This window comes from Dipodomys merriami, unplaced genomic scaffold (assembly GCF_024711535.1).
Source record: "Dipodomys merriami isolate MVZ:Mamm:240054 unplaced genomic scaffold, mDipMer1.0.p SCAF_6, whole genome shotgun sequence".
Lineage (NCBI taxonomy): Eukaryota > Metazoa > Chordata > Mammalia > Rodentia > Heteromyidae > Dipodomys > Dipodomys merriami.
Window position 1 is genome coordinate 9,520,767 of NW_027206179.1, and position 27,206 is coordinate 9,547,972.

General features: G+C 37.4%; 1 protein-coding gene and 2 pseudogenes across 1 annotated transcript in view; 2 read left to right on the forward strand and 1 right to left on the reverse strand.

Annotated features, from left to right (window-relative positions):
- LOC138814276 (vomeronasal type-2 receptor 116-like) overlaps positions 1-27,206 on the forward strand; it is a 29,667-nt gene that overhangs the window by 1,159 nt on the left and 1,302 nt on the right. The window contains exons 2-6 of the mRNA XM_070003281.1: positions 7,896-8,042; positions 16,693-16,981; positions 18,350-19,153; positions 20,722-20,949; positions 26,683-26,806. Coding sequence (XP_069859382.1) covers positions 7,896-8,042; positions 16,693-16,981; positions 18,350-19,153; positions 20,722-20,949; positions 26,683-26,806 — 1,592 coding nt within the window. The remainder of the gene's footprint in view (positions 1-7,895; positions 8,043-16,692; positions 16,982-18,349; positions 19,154-20,721; positions 20,950-26,682; positions 26,807-27,206) is intronic.
- On the reverse strand, positions 9,734-10,172 carry LOC138813459 (small ribosomal subunit protein eS24 pseudogene; annotated as a pseudogene).
- On the forward strand, positions 22,352-23,037 carry LOC138813587 (protein-L-histidine N-pros-methyltransferase pseudogene; annotated as a pseudogene).

Here is a 27,206-nt window from a genome sequence, read left to right on the forward strand (position 1 = left end):
GGCCAAGAAACAGCACCCAAACTGAGAATCCAAGAACCATAGGAAGAAACCAGTTGTCCCAGCACCCAAGAAGGTGTATAACAAGGCAAGAACTACCAAACACCTCTCAATCCTAACTCTCAACATTAATGGACTTAACTCTCCAATTAAGCAACATAGATTGTCTAGCTGGATTAAAAAGCAAGACCCTTTTATCTGCTGCCTTCAGGAGTCACACCTTGCCCATCAAAAAAAAAACACATTTTGAAAAAGAAAGGCTGGAACAAAATCTACCATGCAAATGGTCTCCATAAACAGGCGGAAGTTGCAATCCTAATATCAGATAAAATAAACTTCAAATTAAAATTAGTGAGAAGAGATAAAGAAAGTAGCTACATACTAATTAAGGGATCTCTCCTACAGGAGGATATTACAAATCTAAATATCTATTCACCAAACAACAGAGCACCCAAAGTTATCCAAGAAACTCTACTTTCTCTCAAAGTTCACATAGATCCAAAGACATTAATTGTTGGGGACATTAGCACACCAATATCCCCACTACATAGATCAAATTGGCAAAAACTCAACAGAGAAACTGCCGAATATTTCACCCAGCAGCATTAGAATACAGATTTTCTCAACAGCACACGGAACTTCCACAATAGACCACATTTTAAGTCACAAAGCAAACTTGTGCAAATTCAGAAACATTGAAGTTATAGTTCCATTCTCTCAGACCACAAGGGAATAAAATACGAACTCAATACCAAAAGCCATCAAAGAAAGTCCTGTAACAAATGGAGACTGAACAACACACTGTTGAATCATGAATCATGGATGAGATTAAAAATGAAATTCAAATGTTCATGATATTCAACAAAAATTAACACACAAAATACCAGCTCCCCTGGGACACAGCAAAGGCAGTATCAGAGGCAAGTTTATAGCTCTGAGTTCCTACATCAACAAATTGGACATATCTGAAACCAAAAATTTTTAATGAGATATTTGAATCTCCTTGAAAAAGCAGAGCAAGAAAACTCCAATACATTAGATGGAAAGAAATAATATTAAATCAGAATTAAATGATTTAGAATAAAATAAATAGAAAGAATCAACAAAACAAAAAGTTGGTTCTTCGAAAAAATTAACTAAATTGACAGACCCTTAACAAATCTTATCAGAAAAAGAAGAGAACACACACGGACAAATAAACTCAGAGATGAGAATGGAAATATCACCACAGAAACAACCAAGATTCAGAACATTATAAGGGAATACTTCTCAAAACTTTATGCTAATAAGTTTGAGAACTTGGCAGAAATTGACCTTTTCCTAGCAAATATCAACATGCCAAAACTAAACCAACATGAGTTAAACCATCATAACAGCCTCATATCAAGCATTGAAATAGAAACAGCAATAAGAGACCTCCCATCTAAGAAAAGCCCAGGACAAGATGGATTTACAGTAGAATTCTACAAGGGCTTCAAAGCAGAGTTCACACCAATAGTCCTCCAACTCTTCAATGAAATTGAAAGAGAAAGTTCACTACCGAACTCATTCTATGAAGCCATCATAACACTCATACCAAACCAGGTAGGGACTCATCAAAGAAAGAGAACTATAGACCCATTTCTTTGATGAACATCCATGCAAAACTTATCAAACAAGACCATACTAAAGTTACCAACACAACTATACTATGTTTATTAAAGCATTATTTATCATAGCTAAGATACGGAAGCAATCCTCAGTAGATGAATGGATCAAGAAAATGTGGTATATATATGCACAATGGAATTCTCTGCCTCCATTAGAAAGAATGACATTGCCCCATTTGTTAGGAAATGGAAAGATTTGGAAAAATTATATTAAGTGAAGTAAGCCAGGCCCAAAGAAACATAGGTCCCATGGTTTCCCTTATTTGCAATTACTAGTATATGTCTCAGACAGGCAGAAAAGTTGATATTAGGCAAAATGAACCCCAAGATAAGGACTCAAAATTTTTTCTTTCTTGCTATTGTTTCTAACATGTTTATAAGATGATTTTTTTTGCTTTCTTTGTCCATCCTCCACGGTATAATCCCTGTTTTCACTGTATTTTATGTTGGTATAATTTGTGGAGGGGAAGGGAAAAAAACAATTGTTTAAATAGCGATACAGGTTGACCCATTGCAACAATGAGATATACAAGACATTATGTTGAAAAATAAACTTTACAACTTTGGCCAGGGTGTGGGGAAGGGGGAGGGAGAAATGGGAAGCTATGGGTAGGAGAAACAAAGGAGGAGGCAACAATGCTTGATAAGAATGTACTCATTACCTTGCCCAGGTATTTGTAAATCCTCTATATGGTATTTTCACAATAGAAAAAATGACCTTAACAAAAGAAAAAGAAAAAGGAAATATGGTATATATCCACTATAGAATTCTATGCTTCCACCAGAAAGAATGACATTGCCCCATTTGTAAGGAAATGAAAAGGCTTGGGGAAAGCATATTAAGCTAAATAAGCCAGATGAGAAGAAACATGCTCTACATAGTTTTCCTCATTTGTAATAATTAAAATTTGTCTAGGATATTGTTAGCAGAAGATTACAATGGCTCAATAGCTGTGTCCATATGACTGTACAACACAATACATATTGAAATCAAATCAAAAGAGGGTTTTTTCTGTCTTTTTCTTCCTTTTTTATTCCCTGTTGTCATTTTCTGTACCTTTTCTCTTGTATATAAGTTCATCTGATTTGGGAAATGGAAGAGGAATCACAGAAAACATAGGACAAAAGTGAAACAAGGGGCTGGGAAGGTGGGACAGTGGTATAGTGCTTGCCTTCATGCATGAGGCCCTCATGCACCATATAAGCAAAAAAAAGCCAGAAGTGGCACTCTGGCTCAAATGGTAGAGCGCTAGCCTTGAGCTGAAGAGCTGAGGGACAGTGCCCAGGCCCAGAGTTCAGGCCCCACAACCGGACCCCCCCCCCAAAAAAAAGTGAAACAATTCAACAGTGGTACTCACAGACACTGTTGGAAATGAACTCTATAAACTGAGGGTAGGGAATCAAAGGCACTGTGGGAGAAAATGGAGTGGCTAATACTGTTCAAAACGAAATGTACTCATCTTACTTGTGCAACTGTATTCCTTGTACATTATCTTTACAATAAAACTTAAATTAAAAAATAGAATCCCAACAATGGTTGGTTATACTCTACAAAACTTCTAAATTTAGCCTCAGAATGAATTCAATTTATGTACTAATTTTTTTATTTTTATTTTTATTGTGAAAACACCATACAGAGGTATGAGCAAGGTAATGAATACATTTCTTATCAAGCATTGTTGTCTCCTCCTTTGTTTCTCCTTCCCATCTCCCCAACCATCCCTCCCCCCCCCCTCCCCCCTCCCCCCTACTCCAAAGTTGTATAGTTCGTTTTTTGACATAATGTATTTTACATCTCATTGTTGCAATGGGTCCACCTGTATCCCTATTTAACAATTGGTTTTTTCCCTTCCCCTCCACAAATTATACCAACATCAAATACAGTGAAAAAAGGGTTATACCATGGGGGAGGGACATACAAAGCAACAAATATCTTATATCTTATAAATACTTTAAAAATAATAACAAGAAAGAAAAACCATTTGAGTCCTTATCTTGGGTTTCATTTCACCTAATATCAACTTATCTGACCGTTTCAGTACTAATATTTGATGAAAGGTATAGAGGCAAAATAGTGCTACTTTGCTCAAACATGATTGGAAGTACTTTTCAATTAATACTTCCTTAATTACCCTTTATTACATTATAAACATTACTTTTATGAAATATAACTATATAGCAGTTCCTTGTTATATTATCAATTAATGTTTTTAGGATGGGCTCATAGACTGAAAACATTTATCTCAAACAATTCAAGTAACTCATTATGGAAAATATTATTTCATACAAATTTATTGAATTCTGCTTTATAGATTCATATGACTATCACACATGGTCACATAATGGCAACTCTTTCTATTCTCTTTTTTAAAATTCTATTTTCTTGTGAAGATGTTGAATAGAGAGGCTACTGTTACATCAGTAAGGTAATGAGTACATTTCTTGTCAGGCATTGTTACCCCTCCTTTGTTTTTTTCCCACTATCCCTTCCCTCTTCTACTTCCCCCACTCTATCTCTTCTTTTATTTTATAAAATTATTGTAAAGGTGATGTACAGGTGGCTTTCTCTTCTATTCATCACTTCCTCTTTCTTATCTTTCATATTGTTAATACTATGATTGATTAAATATCCAGTGTGGAATTCTATTATTTTTACTGCTGTTGCAATTTACAATGCTTTAGCCAAAATGTGTGAATGTTGCCTTTTGAGGTGGCATTATTTAGGACATGCAAATGTATTCTAATATTTGTAACATCTTCAATATATTTATCCAGTTATGGTTGTTAAGATATTTGTTTCTAATTAACTTATTTTTCATATTCCTTGTGATGTAAGAAATTTTATTAATGGAGTTTAACATTTACTACTGTGTAAAACACTAAATCCAGATTTTTATGATGTGCTTTATGAGGCTACTGGGAGAATATTTTATTTAAGTCCTTTGTATAATTTTTGTTAGTCTAGCAGCTTGAACATTGGGCCTTTGCACTGTCCCTGATCATTTGCACTAAAGGTTAGTGCTCTACCATTTCAGCCACAGCTCTACTTCCAAACTTTTAGTGGTTAATTGCAGATGAGGGTATCATGGATTTTCCTGCTCAACTTTTACTGTGAACCATGAACCTTAGATCCAGCCACCTGAGTAGCTAGACTTAGGCATGAATCACTGGTCTCAAGCTCTTGTGTAATATTCCTTTTCTTGAACTCTGGGCCTGGGCTGTCCCTGAGCTCAAGGCCAGTGCTCTACCACTTGAGCTGCAACACCACTTCTGATTTTTTGAGTGGTTTATTGGAGATCAGAGTCTCATGGCCTTTTCTGCCCAAACTGGCTTTGAACCGTGATCCTCAGATCTCAGCCTTGTGAGTAGCTAGGATGACAGGCTTGAGCCACCAAAGCCCTGCTCTGATTCTTGTTTTTATGACAAGGCACTATATCTTCCTAACTCATCCTAGAAGTTTCTAGATTTACAGACTCCCCTGCCCTTTTCTGATTCCCTCTGAGGGAAATGGGCTCAGATATTTTTGTGGTTGCTTTGGGCAGCAGTCACACATTGTGGTTCCTCACTTCGCACTAGGGAAATGACCACTCCCCTGCTTCTGTATATGGCAATTCCCCACCTGAATTCTGTGGAACACTTTGAGATGCTGGGTAGAACATTTTGAACAATTCAGAAACTCTGGCAAGTCTTGTAAAAGGCTCACCTGTACCCAGGTCAAAATGCCAATATTTTGCACTCAAATGGCATTGGGAATGACAAAATCAACACACAATGATTCTAAGGAGATAGAGAAACTGCACTTACAACTTATGTAAGTTAAGGGTAAAACCTTTCATGTTATCTGCAATATGATTATGAGCAAAAGTGCAGTAGGTTTCCTCGTAGAATACCTGGAAAATTTGAAAACATTAGTTTTATCTGATACAGTGTAATTCTTAAAAATACTAAGTGGAAAAATGATTCATTGTAGAAGATTCCTTTCTCAGCATCTTGGAAGCATCTTCTAGCTGCAAGGAGAGTTCTAGTCTAAGATCCAGCCAGGTTACCCATGGTTGCAAAGGTCTCATGTGTGTAGACACAAAGAAAGTACATGGACTGATTAAATAGTTCCATTAACAGAGCTTCTACCTCTATGCCACATTACAGCCATCTTCTAGACACTGTGGCCAGGTAGCTCGTGATCACCTAATTTGTGAACGATCTTTGTTTTCTTTTTCTTGCGTGGGTGGGGGGGTAGCAGGGATCCGGTCGTGGGTCTGAACTCTGGACCTGGGTGCTGTCTCTCATCTCTTCAGCTCAAGGCTAGCCCTCTACTATTTGAGCCACAGTACCACTTCCGGCATTTTTTTCTGCTTATGTGGTGCTGAGAAATCGAACCCAGGGCCTCATGCATGCAAGGCAAGCGCTCTACCACTGAGCCACCTTCCCAGCCTGATCCTTGTTTTCTTAGACTCTGGAAATTCAGAAGCTAAAACTTAAGATAAAGCTCTACTGTATAGATCACAAAAAAATGAGACATTTTGTATAGGCTGTCACTTCCTAATTAAAACCTTAAATAGCACAGTAAATGAAAACAAGAATTTACAGATGGGATTACATCAAACTAAAAGCCTTTGGCAAAACAAAGCAGTAACTAGACGAAGAGATGTCCTACACAATTGACCAATTAAATATCTATCTGGCAAGTGATTCATAACCAAAATATACAAGAAGCTCAGAAAATAAACTCCTAAAGCATCAACAAGCCAATGCACTAATTGGAAAACAAACTTAAGGACACTTCTCAAAACCAGAAGTATAAATGGCTAGTAAAGGAAATGCAAAGCCAAACAACAGTTAATTATGTTTCATTCCACTGACAATGCTGGTAAGAAAATGTTGGTAATTTTTTGAAATGTTGGTAAGAATGGAGGGAAAGGGGACACTTACACACTATTCATGGGAATGTAATTTCATGTGACCATTGTGAAAATCAGTATGTAGGTTTCTCAAGAAACTATAGATGTATGATATGAATGATATGAATGAGTGTCCCACCTTATGAAACTAAAGCATATATGTACATGTGAAAATAATCTGTATGTCCAGCTAACATAAGCTACTAAGAATTTAAAAGTAAGGATTCAAATCCTATATAATGTAATAAATATACAAGTGTAAAATGCCCTTGGAAATATCATTAGAGTAGTTTTCATTTTCCTCCTGCAGTTTTAAAGTACATATATGATGTATATTTTCTGAGACCCAGTGCATGATGATGGGTAAGTGTATCACAATGCGCATCCAATACTACAGCCTTGTACAGACTGTTCACTCTCCTGAAGTAGCACTGTTCTCCAGAGCCACTGAAGTCTCTGCATGGAATTTGGACCTAACATATGCTGGCAAGTTGAAAACATAGAGTTGCTTTTGATATTGACTTAGGTTTGTGATAGAGAAGAATTTCTTCTATTATTACAAGTTCTCAGACCACTGCATCATGAACATGTCTTCATCTATGTTAACGTATTAATAATGATCTCTTTGAAGGGGAAAGTTTAGAATGCAAAAGTGGAACTCAATCTCAGCACTGACTTTGAATTATTCACATGTAATTGTTAGTTTCAGCAGCATCATTGCTTCCTCAGGCAATAATAAATAGGCACATTTTTGGAGGCCTCTGCATATGGAATTCTTGTGGAAATCTCCCTGTATCAACCACCATGTTCTGTGGCTGTTATGGACATTGTGTGTGTGAACTGACCCTCTGGATGTGATACTCTCAGAACTTTAGTTGATCTCACAGGCATAGACTTTGTCTGGACATTTCACCATGCACAACACATGGCATCCTCTGAGGCGATCCAGTTGCATCATCCCAAATGGCTTTCATGAAAATATCTCCAAGATAACTCCATCTTTCAGGCCTCACTCTCTGCGGTCTTGGATGAAATAATAATAACTCCTGGGGTGAAGAAGGCATATGCACAAACATGTTTTCCAACTCATGTTTTTCTCTTGAATGAAGGCCACAGATGTAGAGCTGCAGGGTATACTTTTACACATGACTTCTGGGGCTTTGATGAATGGGAAGCTATAGTGTAGAGCTCTATCAATAAAAAGATACATATGCACATATAAAATGTATATAAATATACATACCTGACAAGAGGTCCTCACTTCTAGTCAGAATTTCAGTGTGGCAGAGGCTTCAGGGATGTATCTTTTGTCTTTCACACTCCTACTTCTCCAGCTTCCCCTCCCTGTCAGGTCCTTGGCTGGCACTAGTTGCTTCTCTACTATGAAGCACCGAGCACACATGGATGGAGATGTGATGATCGCTGGGTTTTTCCCTCTCTACGCTTTGGGAATCGATCGTAGTAATAGCGATTCTTCCAGGCAAGAAGACCACACACCGTAAGTAACTCATCATTTTATTCCCATTTACTGTTCTGAGGATGGGCAGTGGCTGAGGGAGCCCTGGGTGCACACATCAATGTTCCGTCTCCTCTCCACTGACCTCCTGTCCCTATTGCACCAGGAACAGCTCAACTTCATAATTTAGTCTTTTATCCACTGCTAGTAGGAGAGGTTTCTATCTTGTTCCATGTATCTTCTACTTTCCAGGTTGGTAGGGTCTTCACTTTAGTCTAGAAACTCTGTATCTTCTCCATCTCAGGTGCCATCACAGAAAATGAAGGAATGTTATTATAATCAAGCTGAGTCCCTGGAATGAGTTGGGTCTAAAAGGCTGCAGCTACATTTTCTGTCAGTAATCTGAGAACTTTTCCTTATTAACACCTATATTTTGAAGACATGGATACAAATTCTTATGGAAGGTTGGTGGCTCATGCCTGTAATCCTAACTACTAATGGGGCTGATATCTGAGGATGGAGATTTGAAGCCAGCCCAGGCACACAAAAAAAATATCTGTGAGACTTTAATCTCCAATTAACAAGCCAAAAGCTGTCAGTGGAGATATTTCTCAAGTGACAGAGTGCTAGCTTTGAGGAAAAAAAACTCAAGGGCAGTGTCTGATGCACTAATTTCAAGCCCTAGGATTACCACAAACAAAGACACACACATACATTATTACTATAGACAAGTAGATACTGTTGCAAACAAAGCCTTGTGTCATTATTTTGTATCAGAAATGTTTCACAATCCAAGTGTTACCAGACAGATCAGCATTATCAAATATCCCTTAAGGGAGAATTTTATCTGCCCTACTGAATTCTCCTGTACTTGTGCACATGCATATTCTTGGCTTTTACTTGGTACCAGAGAGTTTCACTAATAAATAGCCAATAAAGAGAACAGAAAAATGACTGTGAAAAACTTCAAGAAATTCTAGCAAGCTATCTGGTTCCTACTATAAGGGAAACTGTCATTCTTTTTATCATTTGCACTTCTCAAGTGCTACTACGACAAGTATAGGCTAATGTAGCTGCCCAAAGATGAGAGCAGAGATCACAGGACAGGAATTAATCTCTTCCCTGCTATAGAAGATAAATATATATGTATTATACATTCATATGTATAATACATATATATTTATCTTCTTATATATATCATATATATATATATATATATATATATATATATATATATATATATATATATATATATATATACCCTTGTCTTATATGTCACTGGTGTGTTTTTCTTTCTTTCTTTCTTTCTTTTGTGTTGGTCCTGGGAACTGTCACTAATCTGTTTTGCTGAAGGCTAGTGCCCTAGCATTTGAGCCACATCTCCACTTCTGGCACTTTCTGGTGATTAATGAAGATAAGAGACATACAGACATCCCTGCCCAAGCTGGCTTCAAAACACTACCCTCAGATCTTAGTCTCCTAAGTATCTAAGAATACATATGTGAATCACTAATGCCTGGCTTAGTTTATTCTTTTTATTCTCCGCTATTTAACCATGTTTAGCTGATTTTCATTCTTTTAATTTCCCAAAATGTTTGAGTACTTTTGTTACTGTGCTAGTATAAACACATTGAGTATTATGCTTTCAGCCAATGGATGTTTCTTTTTCTTTTTTTGGAAGACTTTTACAGTTTATTAATCCCTTTCTGAAAATTTCGTCATCACCACAGGTCTAGTCATTGCAGGATCTTTATTCCTTTGGCTGTTATCCAATCTCCAGCTCACTTCTTGCCAGCTCCAACATTGGCTTTTGCAGTCGCTCTAACTTTCTAAGTTCTGTTTTTGCATTCCTTTCGCTGTTTCCTCAAGGTCTTTTCTTTTCATACAGGCCATGTCTTGCAAGTCTGTGTTTGGGCTCATTTTCCTTTACATAATCCAAAGAATCTAAATCATGCCAAATCCAGTTGTTTTGCCACCACCAAAATGGGTTCTGAATCCAAATACAAAGATGACATTGGGTGTGGTCTTGTACATTTTGGCAAGTTTTCGACGAATTTCTGTCTTAGGTACTGTTGCCTTTCCAGGGTGAAGGATATCAATGACAATCTGCTTTCTCTAAAGTAGTCGGTTGGTCATGTACTTCCTGGTCCAGATAGTTACTGTCTCATTCATGATGGCAGCAGATCTTCCGACAGCCAAGGAGGAAAAGAGTTGATGGATGTTTCTTATTTACCCACAGATATGAAATGAAGCCTGGTTTAGGATAGTAAAATTTTATGCATGTTATTGGCTATGTATAGCAATATTTGTCCACTAAGACTTTCTTGTAGACAAATGGAGCATGGCAATTAGATATCAGTAGGTGAGAGATCTGACTGAACTCTGCAACCACTGATGTTACAGCAATGTTTCTCAATTGTTACACAATATGGTGCTTGTGTCAATTCTCTGGTTCATATTGAAGTTCCACCATGCATGTCTCATACTGTGAGTAGTGTTCACTCACTATATTTATGACCATTTTTATATCTTATCCCTCATCCATTTTCACTCTGCCATCTCTGTCTTCTGCTCATTTTCAGAGTCCTGAAAGAGCTAGGATTAGAGGCAGTAGCCATGGTGACTAGCTTGCTTTGCACTCTGGATTGGCTTTTTTTCTCAAGGCTGATGCTCTATCACTTATCTACACATCCACTTCTAGTTTATTGTTGATTAACTGGAGATAAAGTGTCATGGACTGCTCTGCTGCAGCTGGCTTTGACTCAAGATCCTTGCCTCTCAGCCTCCTGTTCAGCTAGGATTGCAGGCATGAGCCTCCAGTACAGGTAGTTTCAATTTCTTGAGGAATCTCCAATCTTTTTTATACATTTTTTATTGTAAAAATACTGAACAAAGGGGTTACAGTTACATGAGCAAGGTAATGAGTACATTTCCTATCAAGCATTTTTACTTCCTCCTTTGTTTTTCCCGGACCATCCCTTCCCTCCCATCTCCACAAGTACATTCCCTCTCCCACCTAAATTGTAAAGTTTGCTTTTCAATATAATATCTTGTGCATCTCATTATTACAATGGGTCAACCTGTATCCCTATTTAAGCATTTTGTGTTTTCCCTTCCCCTCCCCAAATTAGAGAAGTGTATATACAAGATGCAGGGCACTGACATCAAATACAGTGAAAACAGGGGTTATGCCACAGAGGAGGAACATACAAAGAAACAAACATTGCACATTTTTAATGTACAAACATTGTACATTATAAACACGTTAGCAACAATAGCAAGAAGGGAAAAAAGCACGTGTGTCCCTATCTTGGGGTTCATTTCATTTAACATCATCTTATATGGTCATATGTACATAGCTTTTGAATATCCAATCTTTAAGTTTCATATAACATCACCAAAACTGCAATCTGTGTCTGGGTTGGTAGGCAACCCATTTATAACTGATTTGTATTTTCCTGATTGCTCAAATGATTGAACCTTTCATTCTTTATTGATTTTCCATTTATACTTTTTCATTTTTAAATTGTCTATTCCTTGATTAGATTATCCTACTGGTGATTAAGTTGTTTTCCACTATGCTATTATTCCTCTGTGTGATGAATAGCTAGCAAGATATTTAACAATGCATTTGGCTATTCCACCATTTCTTTCATTGTGCCAAAGCTTTGTAATTGGATAAAACCACAACTACTTTACATTTCCAGTGCTGGGAGTGCAATCTAGTGCCTTGGGAATGAGACAAAGTATTCTACAACTTAGTCAAATCCAGAGCCTAATTCTTGCTATCATTTTATGAGCTATTTGAGTTCTATTTGTTACCTATGTATGTAGGTTTCCTTCCATTTTCTCCATTACTTGTAAAGTTCCAGGCTCTTTTAAGAACTGACCAATTTTAAGTTAAAAAAATTCAAGTTGAAAGATAGAGCTTAGTCTCAGTGTGCAAATGGAAACCCAGTTTCACAGTGCCACTCCATTCTAAGGGTGCCATCTTTAGGCTCTGTATTGTTTGGCAACTTCTCCAAGAATCAGATATCTATAGTTGTTTGTAATTACTTCTTGTTCTTATATTTCTTTGATCCATGTGTCTGTTTTATCATTTTTTTCTGCTATTATGGCACCACAGTATAGAAAAACAGATACAATGATACTTTAGTATTATTCTTGTGCCTAATTATAGCTCTGGCTAATGGAGGATTTACTTTCTTTTTTTTTTTATAAAATTTAGTCTTCCCTGGTCTATTTCTGTAAAGAAAGTGATGGGGAATTTTGATGGAGACTGCACTGAATCTGTAGATGGTTTTTCAGTAAAAATGATTATTTTCACCATGCTGATTCTTACATCCAGAATTATGGGAGGTTTGTGTTGATATGTGTACTTTTGTTGCTTTACCCTCTGATTGTTAATTATTTTGATTCAGTCTGATCACCATGTCATTTATGTAGAACCTCCTCTTTGCCTTATTGAATACTATTGTGTTTTTTTTCTCTGATACTTTTTCTTCTACTGATTATTTCAACTCCTTCTACTGAGTTGGGATTTATTTTCCTAGTTTCTTGAGATGCAATGTAAGGCCTTTAGTACAGTATCTGCATTCTTGATTTAAGCAAAGAGCCTTACAATTTCATTTTTTCCTCTTTTTTCTGTATCAACGGATTCTGATAGTCTGTGTTTTTGCAAGGAAATTTGCCTCAAAAAACAATTCATTTAATCATGTGCTGATCATTTAATTAACTTGAATAATTTATTTATACATGGTTGAAAAATAATTCATTTCTAAGATTATGTGCATATTTTCTGTTTTTTCTTATGTTATCTGCATATGTGCATGAGAGACTCAATATTTTAAAAAATATGGTTAGTTTTGTTTCCCATCCCATGCTCTTTCCTGGAAAATTCTCAGTAGGTTCACAAAAGATGATTTATTCAGACTTTGGGTGAAACTGCTATGTAGGTGTATGCGAAGCACATCTTGTCAAGGGTGAAACTAAATTCCAGTACCTCCCTGTTGATCTTCTCGATGATCTCTCCATAAAATCTTCAGCTTTTATTGTGTCGAGGACTATTTTAAAGTTTGCCTAAGTATAGTTAAATGTTTGGATAGTCTGTCAATATTCATTAAGAATTGCTATGTCATCTTGTTGATTTGGTCCCTTCATCATTGCATTGCAAACTTGTCACATTTTGCTGCTTTGATTGAAGCCTATTTTGAGTGATTTGTGATGGATACTTCTGATTTCTTTTGTCTTTCATTTGCATGGACTAATTTATTGCATTCCTTTTTACACACATTGTATATTATTAGAAAGGCGATGTACAGCCTGATTACAGTTATGTAAATTAGATAAAGGGTAATTTGCTTTTTGACCATTGTCACTCTTTCCTCATTCTATTTTTCCCTCCCATTCTCACCCACAAGTTGTATAGTACATTTTGCATATAGTGTCTAATGAGAACTGCTGTTGCACTTGTTCCTCCTTTCACCCATTTTGTGTCCTCATTCTTTCCCCCAAACAAATGAATGAACAAAAAAAAAAGATAAACCAAAACAGCAACAAAGAAAAAGAATCCCTAGTTTCCATTTCCTGGAGTTTATTTCAATGAATATTATTTTATATGATCAGATGCACATAGATATTGTGCCTTTGCATTCTCCCTTGTTCTCATTTTGCAGAATGGCTAGACATGTGTAAAATATACCATGTCCCAGTGGGGTTTTTATTCACATTCTACTACAATGAGGGAAAACATGTTTCTCTGCATCTGGCTTACATTCCTTTCTTCCAGTCATTGAGAAACATTGATGGAGAATTGAGTTTCTTGGAATCAATAAATCATTTGGCCTCGAGTTTTCATTCATTATTGACAGATTTTCCTGCATTTCCATCACAGTCATTATTGACAGATCACATCTCACAACTGCCTTTATGTAACTTGTTTTCCAGGTTTTTTGGAGCTTCTCCCACACTTTCTTTCCTTTTAGAGACTTCAGTGGCTATTGAGTTCAATAGTGGAGAACATGGATTTCTGGATTAGGAATTTCCATTAGTCTGTTATGGATTTTGTGGTACTTGGAGGGTTTAAAACAGATTACAACAAGCTCTTTTGGAAGGATGAAAACAATTCATGTTGGGGAGGATGAAAGAAAAAGAGAAAATATGCACAAATAGTGGAGGGTTATGATCAAATCTGTAAGTGAATATACAGAAATGCTATAATGAAATCTTTTCATTGTATTTTTGTGCTTTTTTATTTTTTATTTTTAATATATTTTTATTGTGAAAATACTGTACAGAGGGGTTACAATTATGTGGGTAAGATAATAAGCACATTTCTTATCAAGCATTGTAGCCTTCTGCTTTGTTTCCCCTTCCCTTCCCTGTATCCTCCTCACCCCCCCCATCTTCCCCCACCAAAGTTGTAAAGTTCGTTTTTTGACATAACGACTTGTACATCTCATTGTTGCAATGGGTCCTCCTGTATCCTGTTTTTACAATTTGTTTTTTCCCTTCCCCTCCACATATACCAACATCATATATAGTGAAAACAGGGGTTGTACCATGGGGGAGGGACATACAAGGCAACAAAGACATAATCTTATAAATATGTTAGAAACAATTGCATGAAAGATCTCTCTCTTCTCTCTCTCTCTCTCTCTCTCTCTCTCTCTCTCTCTCTCTCTCTCTCTCTCTCTCTCCCCCTCTCTCTCTCTCTCTCTCTCTCTCTCTCTCTCTCTCTCTCTCTCTCTCTCTCTCTCTCTCTCTCTCTCTCTCTCTCTCTCTCTCTCTCTCTCTCTCTCTCTCTCTCTCTCTTTTGTCAGTCGTGGGGCTTGAGCTCTAGGCCTGGGAGCTGTCCTTGAACAATTCACCTCAAGGCTCATGCTCTACCACTTGAGCCATCGCATCACTTCTAGTTTTCTGGTGCTTTTTTTTTAAATTGTGATTAAGTGATTACATAATTTCCCAAATTTCACAGTATTTTGGAATAATGATGCTCATTTAAAGTCACAAGCTCATTCTAACTTTCCTGGAGCAAATTATCTATCACAGTCTATAACATATAATGGTGTACACATATACACCATACATGTGATCAGCAGCATGGGGATATTTAGTAGTGGTTCGACCAGATGAGTGGAAGTTCTTTGTTTCTTAAGTCCTGTTAATTTTGTCGTACCACCTAAAATTTTTTTCATTATATTTTAAAGAAAGTATTCCCTTTAATATTTTAAGATACAATATTAAATCATACACATAAAAACTGTAACTGCTTTGTATTATTCCTCCCCTCATTTATAATATTAGATATCCAACTTTACATTTTTCCTATAGTAATCACTACATTTATTAATAATTTTTCCCCTCAGAAGAATTATCCTTACAATTTGTATAGCATATTTACTAGATTAGAATATTTTCAGATCAGTTGTATGGCCACTCTTACCAATAGGTTTTATACATATTTTAAATCTAATTTTCTTTAGATACTAGTATAATAGAATTGATATTCAACATAAGAGTTTATTAATACATTGCCTCTTGACCAATGTATCCCTTTTAACATTCTTACCAACTCCTCCCACACCACCTCTTCCTTCACTTTTCTTACTTTTAGATTATGTGTTGAATTTTTGTCATTTAACAAAGAAATTTATTTATATATATATATATATATATATATATATATATCCTTGTCATACATTTAATATGCCCTCCTTTACCCATCCCTTCTCAGTTTTCTCAGTACTGTGGCCTACACAATGCATTCTTTTTACATTCTTCTCATTTCCCCATTCATACTTCTATCCCTCTTCTTTTTTCTTACCCCCCCCAACACATTCCTAGTACACATTTTGTTGGGCTTTGACTTTATATTTCTAAAGAATTACACTAATTGTGTCCTCCATTGAGTCTCTTATACTTCAATAAATTCATTTATAACTTATTTGATGCTTACTTCCACTGTCACCCAGTTACTGAATCCCCAAAACACATTTGCTTTTCTAAAATACTGTTGTCAAAATTTAACAAAACATTTTTGTTTTTTTGGTGTTGTTGTTGTTGTTTTGGTCAGTCCTGGGGCTTGAACTCTAGGCCTGTGCACTGTCCCTCAGCTCTTCAGTTTAAGGCTAGTGCTCTACCACTTGAGCTACAGTGCAACTACTGGTTTTCTGGTGGTTTATTGGAGATAAGAGTCACATGGTTTTCCTGCCCTGGCTGTTCAATATGTTGGGTCTGTAATCACAGCTTGGTATAGAATCTTCCTTAAAGGACACTTTGCTTCTGAAACGTGCTCTTAAATTGAACACTAGCTAGCCTATCTTGCCATATAAAGACATAACATAAATTGGGTGCTTAAAAGCACAAGATTTATTTTTCAAACAGTTGAAGCTATTGTCTTATAACAAAGGAAACAGAATATTTGATGTTTCATGAAAGCCTAATTCATGTTTAAGAGACATCACCTTTTTGTTGTGTATGTGGCAGTGGGGAAAAAGTCATTCTCTCTCTTGGCTTAAATACATTTCTGAATCTCATTCATGACATACTCCCTTCATGTCCTTACACTACATTCATATTCCATCTCAACTGAGGCTAATATTTTAACACGTTCATTAGCAAAGAAGCAAGCATTCAATGCAGCAAAGTCATAAGTTTTGAAATACTCCTAATTTCTATGCTCATTATGCAGGTTTGTCTTCAAGAACTATCAGTTTGTGTTGGCTTTGGCTTTTGCTATTGAAGAGATCAACAAAGACCCTCATATTTTACATAACTTGACACTGGGATTTGATGTCTATGATGTTCAATTTGGAGCTTGGAGAGTATTTAAGAATCCCTTCATTTGTCTCTTTGGGAAGCATAAGATTCCAAATTACTCCTGCATGAGAGACAGCAGGTCTACAGCAGTGCTTACAGGACCATTAGGAGTAACATCTGCTCATATTGGGACATTGCTGCAACTCTACAGATTTCCACAGGTGAGGGATACAAATATGGATAATTTGGTGCCATTTTAAATGTTAGAAGAGAATGATAGGAAGAGCCTGGATTTATGAGCCTATCAAATTTTATGGTATCAAAAATAACTACTCCAAGATAGTGGGTTATGTATATTCCTACAGTTTGGGAAAAGAGATAGAAGAATTAGACTAACAAATGTATTATTTATTATTTCAAGTCTTACCAATAATTTTCTTTTTAAAAATGAGGAAATGGAAAATGACTTTGGGGTGTGATCTGAGGAGCAGAGAACTGGTAACTCACACCTGAAATCCTAGCTACTCAAGAAACATCTCCAATTAACCAACAAAAAGCAGGATGTGAATGTGTGGCCCAAGTGGTAGAGTACAAGCCTTGAGGTAAAAAGCCAAGCAAGTTGACCTTAAGTTTGTGCCCCTATACCAGCATGCACATGCACACAAACATAAGCACACGTGCACGCGTGTGCATACACACACACACACACAAGATATTATGTTGAGTATAACAAGTCTAGCTCAGAATGAGAAGTGGAAATGTTTACTCTCATATGCGAAAAAGTTAGATCTAAAATGTGAGCATGTAGTATAAAAAATATAGGACACACACATGGCCATTTACATATATATATATGTATGTGTGTGTATGTATATATATATATATATATATATATATATATATAAAATATCAATCTGACTAAAGTATGGTATACATAGGGGTAGAAAACCATGGTGAAATTTCTAGAATTCCAGAAAGATGAAGCATATCTTGTGTAAGAAGCTAAATATTAAGTGAAAAAGGTAGAGAATAGGTAATGGATGGGAGGGAAAAAACAACACAATATTCAATGTACATATTTGAAAATGGAATGAGGAAAAACAGGGCATGGGTGGGGTTGACATAGATGGAAAGAGTTGATACAAATAGTGACAAAGATCAAGAGGCATTTTATAAGTAATGGGATAGGTTGTAAAACCATTAAATAATTCAAGTAGTTCTTTAAAAAAATATATAACAAAACCCTAAGCCGGGTGCTTGTGGAACACACCTATAATCCTAACTACTCAGGAGGCTGAGAGCTGAGGCTCTCAGTTCAATGCCAGCCCTGGCAGGAAAGTCCATGAAACTTTTATATCTAATAAACCACCAGGAAACTGGAAGTGGCACTGAAGCTCAAGTGATAGAGTGCTAGCCTTGAGCTGAAGAGCTGAGGGACAGTGCTCAGGCCCAGAGTTCAAGTCCCATGACAGACATAAAAGAAACTAATTTTCACCTTCTTCAATTGCTTCTTAACATATTGCAAGATTGAAATTATGATGGATGGAAATCTTCTCATTCATGGATCATCCAATTTTCTTTCCCTTTAGTTTACCTTTGGGCCTTTTGATCCTGCCCTCTGTGACCATCACAAGTTTCCTTCTCTCTATCAGATGGCCCCAAAGGACACATCAATAGCCACTGCCATGGTCTCCTTACTGCTTCACTTCAGCTGGAACTGGGTAGGAATTTTAACCTCACAAGATCAGGATGATTTGTGGATTCTTCCTGAATTGAAAGAAGAAATGACCAAGAATAGAGTTTGTGTAGCCTATGAGCTACTGATATCAAGCAATGGCATGTTACATATCATCAAAATCATGGCAGTTTATAACAAGATAAATAAATCCTCAGCAAATGTCCTCATCATATATGGTGACAATGAATCACTATTAGATTTAATGATGTTTATTGAGCAACTTTTAATCAAAGGCAAAGTTTGGATCATGAACTCACAGTGGGATTTAAAAACAAGGAGATATTTCATGCTAGGCTCATTCCATGTTCCTCTTATTTTCTCACACCATCATGCAGATGTTTCTGGATTCACAGATTTTGTCAAGGCAGTTCATCCTTCCAAATACCCAGAAGACTTTTTTCTTGCAAAGCTGTGGTTTCTCTCTTTTAATTGTTCAGATGCTGATCCTGACTGTATAGTATGGGACAGCTGTTCTCATGATGCCTCCTTGGATTGGTTGCCTAGGCACATTTTTGACATCACCATGTCTGGAGATAGTTACAATATATACAATACTGTGTATGCAGTGGCTCAGGTTCTCCATGAGATGCTTCTTCATCAAACAGAAGTTCAAACAATAGGAAATAGAAAGTGGGCAGTGCCTTCCCCTGCACAGGTAATTTCTTGTATATTTGATGACACACATCATGAGCAAAGGCACTTCCTGGAGAGTTTACTGTATGAAATTAACTATTTTGGGTGATTTTCCAAAACCCAGGAATTTTTTAAATATTTTTATTGTAATGATACTGTACAGAGTGGTGACAGTTACATGAGTAAGCTATTGAGTACATTTCCTATCAATCATTGTTACTCTTTCCTTTGGTTTTCCCCTATGGTCCAGAATTTTTTTATTGGTGATGGGGCTTGAACTCTGGGCCTGGGCACTGCCTCTGAGCTCATCAGCTCAAGGCTAGTGCTCTACCTCTTGAGCCACAGCACCATTTCCTGTTTTCTAATGATTTATTGGAGATAAAAGTCTCACAGACTTTCCTGCCCAGGCTGGCTTAGAACTGTGATCCTCAGATCTCAGCCTCCTGAAAAACTAGTGTTATATGCATGAGCTACCAGCACCCAGCCAGGAAATTATTTTTGTCTCAATGTCTGTGAGGTACTCTTGACATGTGTGCAAATGGTCTTATGAATAAACAGGCAAATAACAAGAATAAAATACAATCCATATTTCTATAATGCATTTTTGTTGGTTTGTTGGTTTTTTAATGTTCATTGGTTTATTGCTGATCCTGAACCTTGACATGAAGGACTGGTTGCTGTCCTTGGATCACGTTGTACTCAAAGCACTTGAGCCACAGCACTACTTTCAGCTATTCCTGAGTAGTATTTTTTTAAGATATTATAGACTTTACTGCCCAGGATGGTTTCAAACCATAATCCTCATACCTCAGCCTCCTGAGAAGCTAGAATTATAGGCATGAACCACCAGATCCTGGCTTATGAATTCATTTCATTACACATAACCTCAACATGCTCAAAGCTAATGTTTTGATAACTGTAAATTCAGCTTTTCCCTTTGAGTTTCTTGAGTAATAGCAAAAGATAATCTGTTCAACAGAATTATTCATATTTTTCTTGAATGATATAGTTTCATTCAACTTCCACATTAAAAGTTGAGCAAGCTCAAAGTATAGGCATTCATAAAAATTGATAGTTGGGGGGCTGGAAATGTGGCTCAGAGGTAGAGTGCTTGCTTTGCATGCATGAGGCCCTAGGTTTGATTACTCAGCACCACATAAACAGAAAAAGCCAGAAGTGGTGCTGTGGCTCTAGTGGTAGAGCACTAGCCTTGACCTGAAGAGGTAAGGGAGAGTGCCCAGGCTGAGTTTAGGGCCCATGACCAAAAGAAGTGAGATAAAAATTGATAGTTGGGAAAAACTGTAGCTAAGCAACTGAGTATTCTCTCACTCCTGGCTTTTTGTGTGGTAGTGGTTTCTCTTATTTAAAAAAGAAAAGAAAAAGGACATCTGATCCTTTTCTGAAAGACCAGGATACAGAAAGATTATTTCCATTCCTCCATATAATTTCTTCTGCAATACTTCATTAGGTGGCTGTGCTATTCTTAGATTCAGAAACAGAGTTTGAAGGCAATCAGGAGCTTTTCTTACTTCAGGTTTTCTACCTTAAATATGGGATGTACTTCAACATAAGATAATGTATCTCTTTTAGCTGCACCCTTTTCTGAAAAACATCCAATTTTACAATCCTGCTGGAGACCAAGTAATTTTGGATGAGAAAAGAAAATTGGAGCCAGAGTATGACATTCTGAACATTTGGAATTTTCCAGAAGGTCTTCAACTGGAAGTGAAAGTAGGAAAGTTTTCTCCATATGCTCTCCATGGTAATCAACTGTCTTTATCTGAAGATATGGTAGAGTGGGCCATAGGAACTACAGAGGTGGGTTGGATCTAATCATAATAATTTTAAATACATATATATAAGTAAAACTTGCCCTTTAAATTTATACCTTCCTGACTTGCCAGCAACTTTCTCCCATAACCTAGCTATTCATAGAGCTGAGATCTGAATATCTCCATTTAAAAGTAGCCCACACATGAAGGTCTGTGAGACTCTTCTCTCTAATTACCACCAAAAATCTGGAAGTGGAGCTTTGACTCAAGTAGTAGAGTGCTAAACTTGAGCAAAAATTCTCATGTTCACTGCTTAGACCATGAGTTCAAGCTCAGGACTGACTACCACTAAAAAAAATTAAATGTATTCCTACATGTTGACTTCAAATATTATCATAAAAATAAATAATATCTTTCTTAGTAAGTTTCTAATATAATGATAAAGTGCCTGATGAATCATTGTATTTGGTTGAAAGGCTGATTTTGCTCCTTTCTGTGGCATTTCCATTCAATGGATACTTGACCTGCTACTTAGGCATCTTTGGTGAGAGGAGTCATTGAAGGCACCTGGGAAAAAAGTCTCACCTCATGGCCACTGGAGAACAAAGAGAAAGATATGATTGGTCTGGGGTTCACAAACTCCTATAAAAAGGATGTTTTTCTTCCAGGCTCTTCTCCATTTTACACATGAGGACAAGACAACACACACTGACGTGAACTGAAGCCAGTTCATTAGGGCTCCCCACCGGTACTTGCTTTCTCACCATGAGTTTCCACCTTTGATCCCAGACTTTTCAGTAGTTCAATAGGCTACAAATCAAGATGGTAGTTCATCAGTCTTTGTGAATCATGGAATATAGAATCTATAACAGGGTTCCACCGGTGGAAGCCTAGGGGAACGTAGAAGGCCTGGTGCTGGCCACGCCCCTTTCCATGACCCCCCAACCCGCCTCAATATGCCTGGATACTGGATGGGTGGCTAGTCAGGCACCATGGCAACAGCCTCCATGGCAGGGCCTGAGGTGGCCAGAGGTGGTGGTACCCCCTCCTCCTCCTCCTCAGAGAAGTGATTGGCCTTGTCCCAACGCCATCCCCCTGGCATAGATGTAGTTAATGAGAAGGATGTGGATTCTGAAGAGCTTGCTCAGCAGCAACCTCCTCTGGGAAGGCCCAGACAGGCCCGGGCAGGCCCAGGAGGTGGACCCATGCGAGCCAAGGAGGCAGGGCCAAGCGGACTCAGGAGGTGGGCACAGGCAAGGTGCACTTGGAAGGAGACCCACCCCATGCTATGTGGGCAACAGACAGACATTCTCCAAAGCACTTCTGGCCGTCTTTGTTCAGAGTCACCTCGATCGAGGGACACAGCTCCTCCTACACAGCAGCATTGATAAAGCCAGATGTCAATCCAGTTCTGTCACTCTATCGTGTCATCCATCCTTAGCCTGTTGATGTCTAGAACGTCTTCTATCTATGGCTTGCTAGGAAGAGGCTCAACGTTTGTGTTTCACCAGGTCAGTTCTAGAGACTATTGGAAATTCATCCACATGGGGAAACCCACAGACTTCTTGACTTGAGGTGCTGGCGATGGAGAAGGGATAATGATCTTGAGTCCCCATATTGAAGAAAGGTATGCCACCGAACTTTCACTAAACCGTGACCTGGCAGCTGCAGAAGAAGCAGCACAGAGCCCTTGGTAGAAAGGAGTGGCGGGTACAGGCCTCCAGTATGACTACAGCAGCTGCTTGAATTTGCCGGACTTCTGCGATCAGCCCCTGAGTTGTTTGAATTTTTAAAAAGTAAAGAAAAAAATGGAATGAAAGGTAGCTGAATTGTCTTGGAGCCAACTGGAGGTAGGGTCCTCTGAGCTCTGGTTCTGCCTTCCGTGGAGAACAGTGACGAGTGGGAGAAACCATCAAAAATTTCACAAATCCGGGGACTTCATGGGGAGGAACAATTGAACAGTCTTCAGGAAGTGTTCAGGAAAGCTGGCTCTCACCACACTGCCCTACGGTGTGAGGGTGATGTAGAAAATGACTACTATGTCTGGACGATGCTGTCTTTGGGATGCCCCAAAACCTGCCTTTCGGAAGACAGTGTAGGACCTTCAGATGCGGCCCTTTTCCATAACATGTAGGAAGTCTAAAAGCAAAAATACTAATTATTTTGTTGTAGTGTCACAAAGAAATGCTGGTTTTGTTTTAAAAAAAAACACAAAAACAAGAAAACCCATCTTGGTTTAGTTTTGGCATGTCGATATTTCCTAGGAAAACATCCATTTCTGCCAAGTTCTCAAACTTGTTAAACCATATTAACAGGCCCATATCAAACATTGAAATAGAAACAACAATAAGAGACCTCCCATCTAAGAAAAGACCAGGACCAGATGGTTTTACAGAAATTCTACAAGGCCTTCATAGCAGAGCTCACACCAATACTCCTCCAACTCTTCAATGAAATTGAAAGAGAAAGTTCACTACCAAACACATTCTATGAAGCCATCATACTGCTCAGCCCCAAAACAGGCAGAGACTCATCAAAGAAAGAGAACTAAAGACCCGTTTCTTTGATGAACATCAATACAAAACTTCTCAACAAAATTTTGGAGAATCGACCTCAACAATTCATCCAAAAAAATCGTATATCACAATCAAACAGGATTCATTCCAGGGATGCAAAGCTGGTTCAATACATGCACATCAATTAACATAATTCATCACATCAACAGGAGCAAGGATAAGAACCACATGGTTATCTCAATAGATGCAGAAAAAGCATTTGACAAGATCCAACACCCCTTTATGAGGAAGGTTCTGGAAAAATTGGGAATCCATGGAACATTCCTCAATACAATAAAGGCTGTATATGACAAACCTACAGCCAGCATTATACTTAATGGTGAAAAACTAAACCTATTTCCTCATAACTCAGGAATGGTAAAAGGATGTCCACTATCTCCACTTCTCGTCAATCTAGTATTAGAATGCCTAGCTACAGCAATAAGACAAGATGCAAATATAAAGGGGATCCAAATAAGGAAAGCTGAAGTAAAACTGTCCCTCTTTGAAGATGATATGATCTTGTATTTAAAGAATCCCCTAGACTCCACTCCCAAACTACTCAAGCTGATTCAAAACTTTGGCAAAGTAGCAGGGTATAAAATTAACCCTCAAAAATCAAGGGCTTTTCTGTATGCCAACCATGAGAAAAGTGTGGCTGAATTTAGGAAAGCAACTCCATTCGTAATAGTTCCACAAAAAGTAAAATACCTAGGAATTAACTTAACCAAAGAGGTGAAGGACATCTATGATGAAAACTTTAAAAACCTGAAAAAGGAAATCAAAACAGAACGTAGTGGCAAGACCTCCCATGCTCCTGGATTGGAAGGAACAACATCATGAAAATGGCAATACTTCCCAAGGCTATCTACAATTCAATGTGATACCTATCAATATTCCAACCCTATTCTTCAAGGAAATAGAAGAGGCAATCCAAAAATTCATAGGGAACAATAAAAGACCCTGAATAGGAAAAACGATCCTCAACAGAAAGAACAGTACTGGAGGAATATCAATACCAAATTTCAAACTCTACTACAAAGCCATAGTAATCAAAACAGCTTCATACTGACACAAGAATAAACCTCAGGAAAAATGGAATAGAAAACCCAGAAAGGAACCTACAGACCTATAGCCGTCTAATCTTTGATAAGGGAGCTAAAAAAATAAAATGGAAGAAAAGAGAGCCTCTTCAGTAAATGGTGCTGCAAAAATTGGTTAACTACTTGTAGAAAGCTAAACAGAGATCCTTATATATCACCCTGCACCAGAATCAACTCCAAATGGATTAAAGACCTAACAGTCAAAGCACACGCTCTGAAAATATTATAGGATGGAATAGGAGAAACCCTAGTCTTCTTGGCACAGGCCAAAATTTTCTTCATAGAGACCCAGAAACACAACAAATCAAATAAAGGTTAGACAAATGGAATTGCATGAAATTGCAGTTTCTGCATGGCAAAAGACATAACTAGCAAGATCAATAGAAAGCCCACGGATTGGGAGATCTTCACTAGCCATACAACAGACAAGGGTCTCATATCTAAAATATACCTGGAATTCAAAAATTAAACCTCCCAACAACAAATCCTCAAAGGAACAACAGCCCAATAAATAAGTGGGCTAAAGACTTAAAGAGAAACTTCTCTGAAGTGGAAAGAAGGATGGCCAATAGACACATGAAGAAATGCTGAATGTCTCTAGCCATGAAAGAAATGTAAATCAAAACAACATTGAGATACCACCTCACCCAGTTAGAATGGCTATAATCAAGAACTCTAATAACAACAGATGCTGGAGGGGATGTGGACAGAAGGGAACCTTACTGCATTGTTGGTGGGAGTGTAAACTTGTTCAACCACTTTAGAAAGTAGTATGGAGGTTCCTCAAAAGAATCCACATAGATTTCCCCTATGACACAGCAATCTCACTTTTGGGCATTAACCCAAATGTTCACAAACAAGACCACACTAATACTACCAGCAGAACTATGTTTATTGCAGCATTATTTACCATAGCTAAGATATAGAACCAACCCAGATGCCCCTCAGTAGATGAATGGATCAAGAAAATGTGGTATATATACACAAAGGAATTCTATTCCTCCATCAGAAAGAATGACATTCCCCCATTTGTTAGGAAATGGAAGGACTTGGAAAAAATTATATTAAGTGAAGTAAGCCAGGCCCAAGAAACATAGGTCCCATGATTTCCCCTATTTGCAATGACTAGTATATGTCTGAGACAAGCAGAAAAGGTCAGATAAGTTGATGTTTGGTGAAATGAATCCCAAGATTAGTATTCAAATGTTTTTTGCTTTCATGCAATTGTTTCTAACATATTTATAAGATGATTTCTTTGTTGCTTTGTATGTCCCTCCCCCACAGTATAACACTGCTTTCATTGTATTTGATGTTGGTATAATTTGTGGAGGGGAAGGGCAAAAACAAATCGTTCAAATAGGGATACAGGTGGACCCATTGTAACAATGAGATGTACAAATCATTGTGTCGAAAAACAAACTTTAAAACTTTAACGGGGTGGAGGAGTGGTAGAAGGGGGGGAGGGAGATGGGAAGGTGTGGAAAGGGGAAACAAAGGAGGAGGCAACAATGCTTGATAAGAAATGTACTCAATATCTTGCCCATGTAATTGTAACCCCTCTGTATGGTATTTTCACAATTAATTAAATAAATAAATAAATAAACAACAAAACCTAATATTCTGTGGATTTTTATCAGCTCTTTATTTAATTAGGGCCGTAATCCAATGCAGGCCACACTCCAATGATGATGAAGACAGATAGATAGATACCTAGATAGATTGATTTATTGATTGATTCATTTATATTTATATAAAATTGCTGTAGGGACTCACTCCAAACAGAAGCAATATTCATTACTTCATGGAGATGGATTGTTTTTTTAAAAAGGAAGACTTGTAACAAAGCTGTGCATTCTGTTCTAAATGCTGGTTATAAGGTATACCCTCTTATAACTCTTACATGTTTAGAAACAGTTATTATTCAAGAAAACGTCTTTAAATCATGATAATAAACATTTCTTGATATGAATATTTAAAAATCTGTAACAAAATTCAATTAATCACCTACATTTATCCGTAGAGAAACATTATCCTTAATAATCTGATTTTTTTAAACAATTGACATTTTGTAGCATGGGTATGAGTCTAAAGAGTTACTAACATACCTCTGACTTTCATCAGACTCCCCGCTCTCTCTGCAGTGAGAGTTGTGGTCCTGGATTCAGAAAATCTCCTCAGGAGGGAACGGCTGCCTGTTGCTTTGATTGTAACCCTTGCCAACAGAATGAGATTGCTAATGGGACAGGTAAGTCCATGTCTTAGGAAGAAATTCTTCATTTCTCCCTAGTTTTCCTCAACTCAATGTGTATTAGTATTACAGTTCCCATTTGCCTCCTCACTGTTACGGTGAATGAAATATGATAGATCATAATTTTGAATTACATATTTAGTAACATTTTCTGGTATATTGCAGGCAAAGTTATTACCTGGAATGCCTCTTATCATGAATGATTAGGACAAGGGTAAACTCTGAAATGAAATTAAGCATAAGTCTTATTAAGGACAGTTATCATCTTAAAAGTTACATTTTTGTCCACACAGAAAAGATGAATCTTACATTTTATTATTTTCAGTGCCCACAACGGTTCTTGGCACAGGACAAGTGTTCAGATAGGTGGATTCAGTTGAAGAAGTGAGCGTGACTA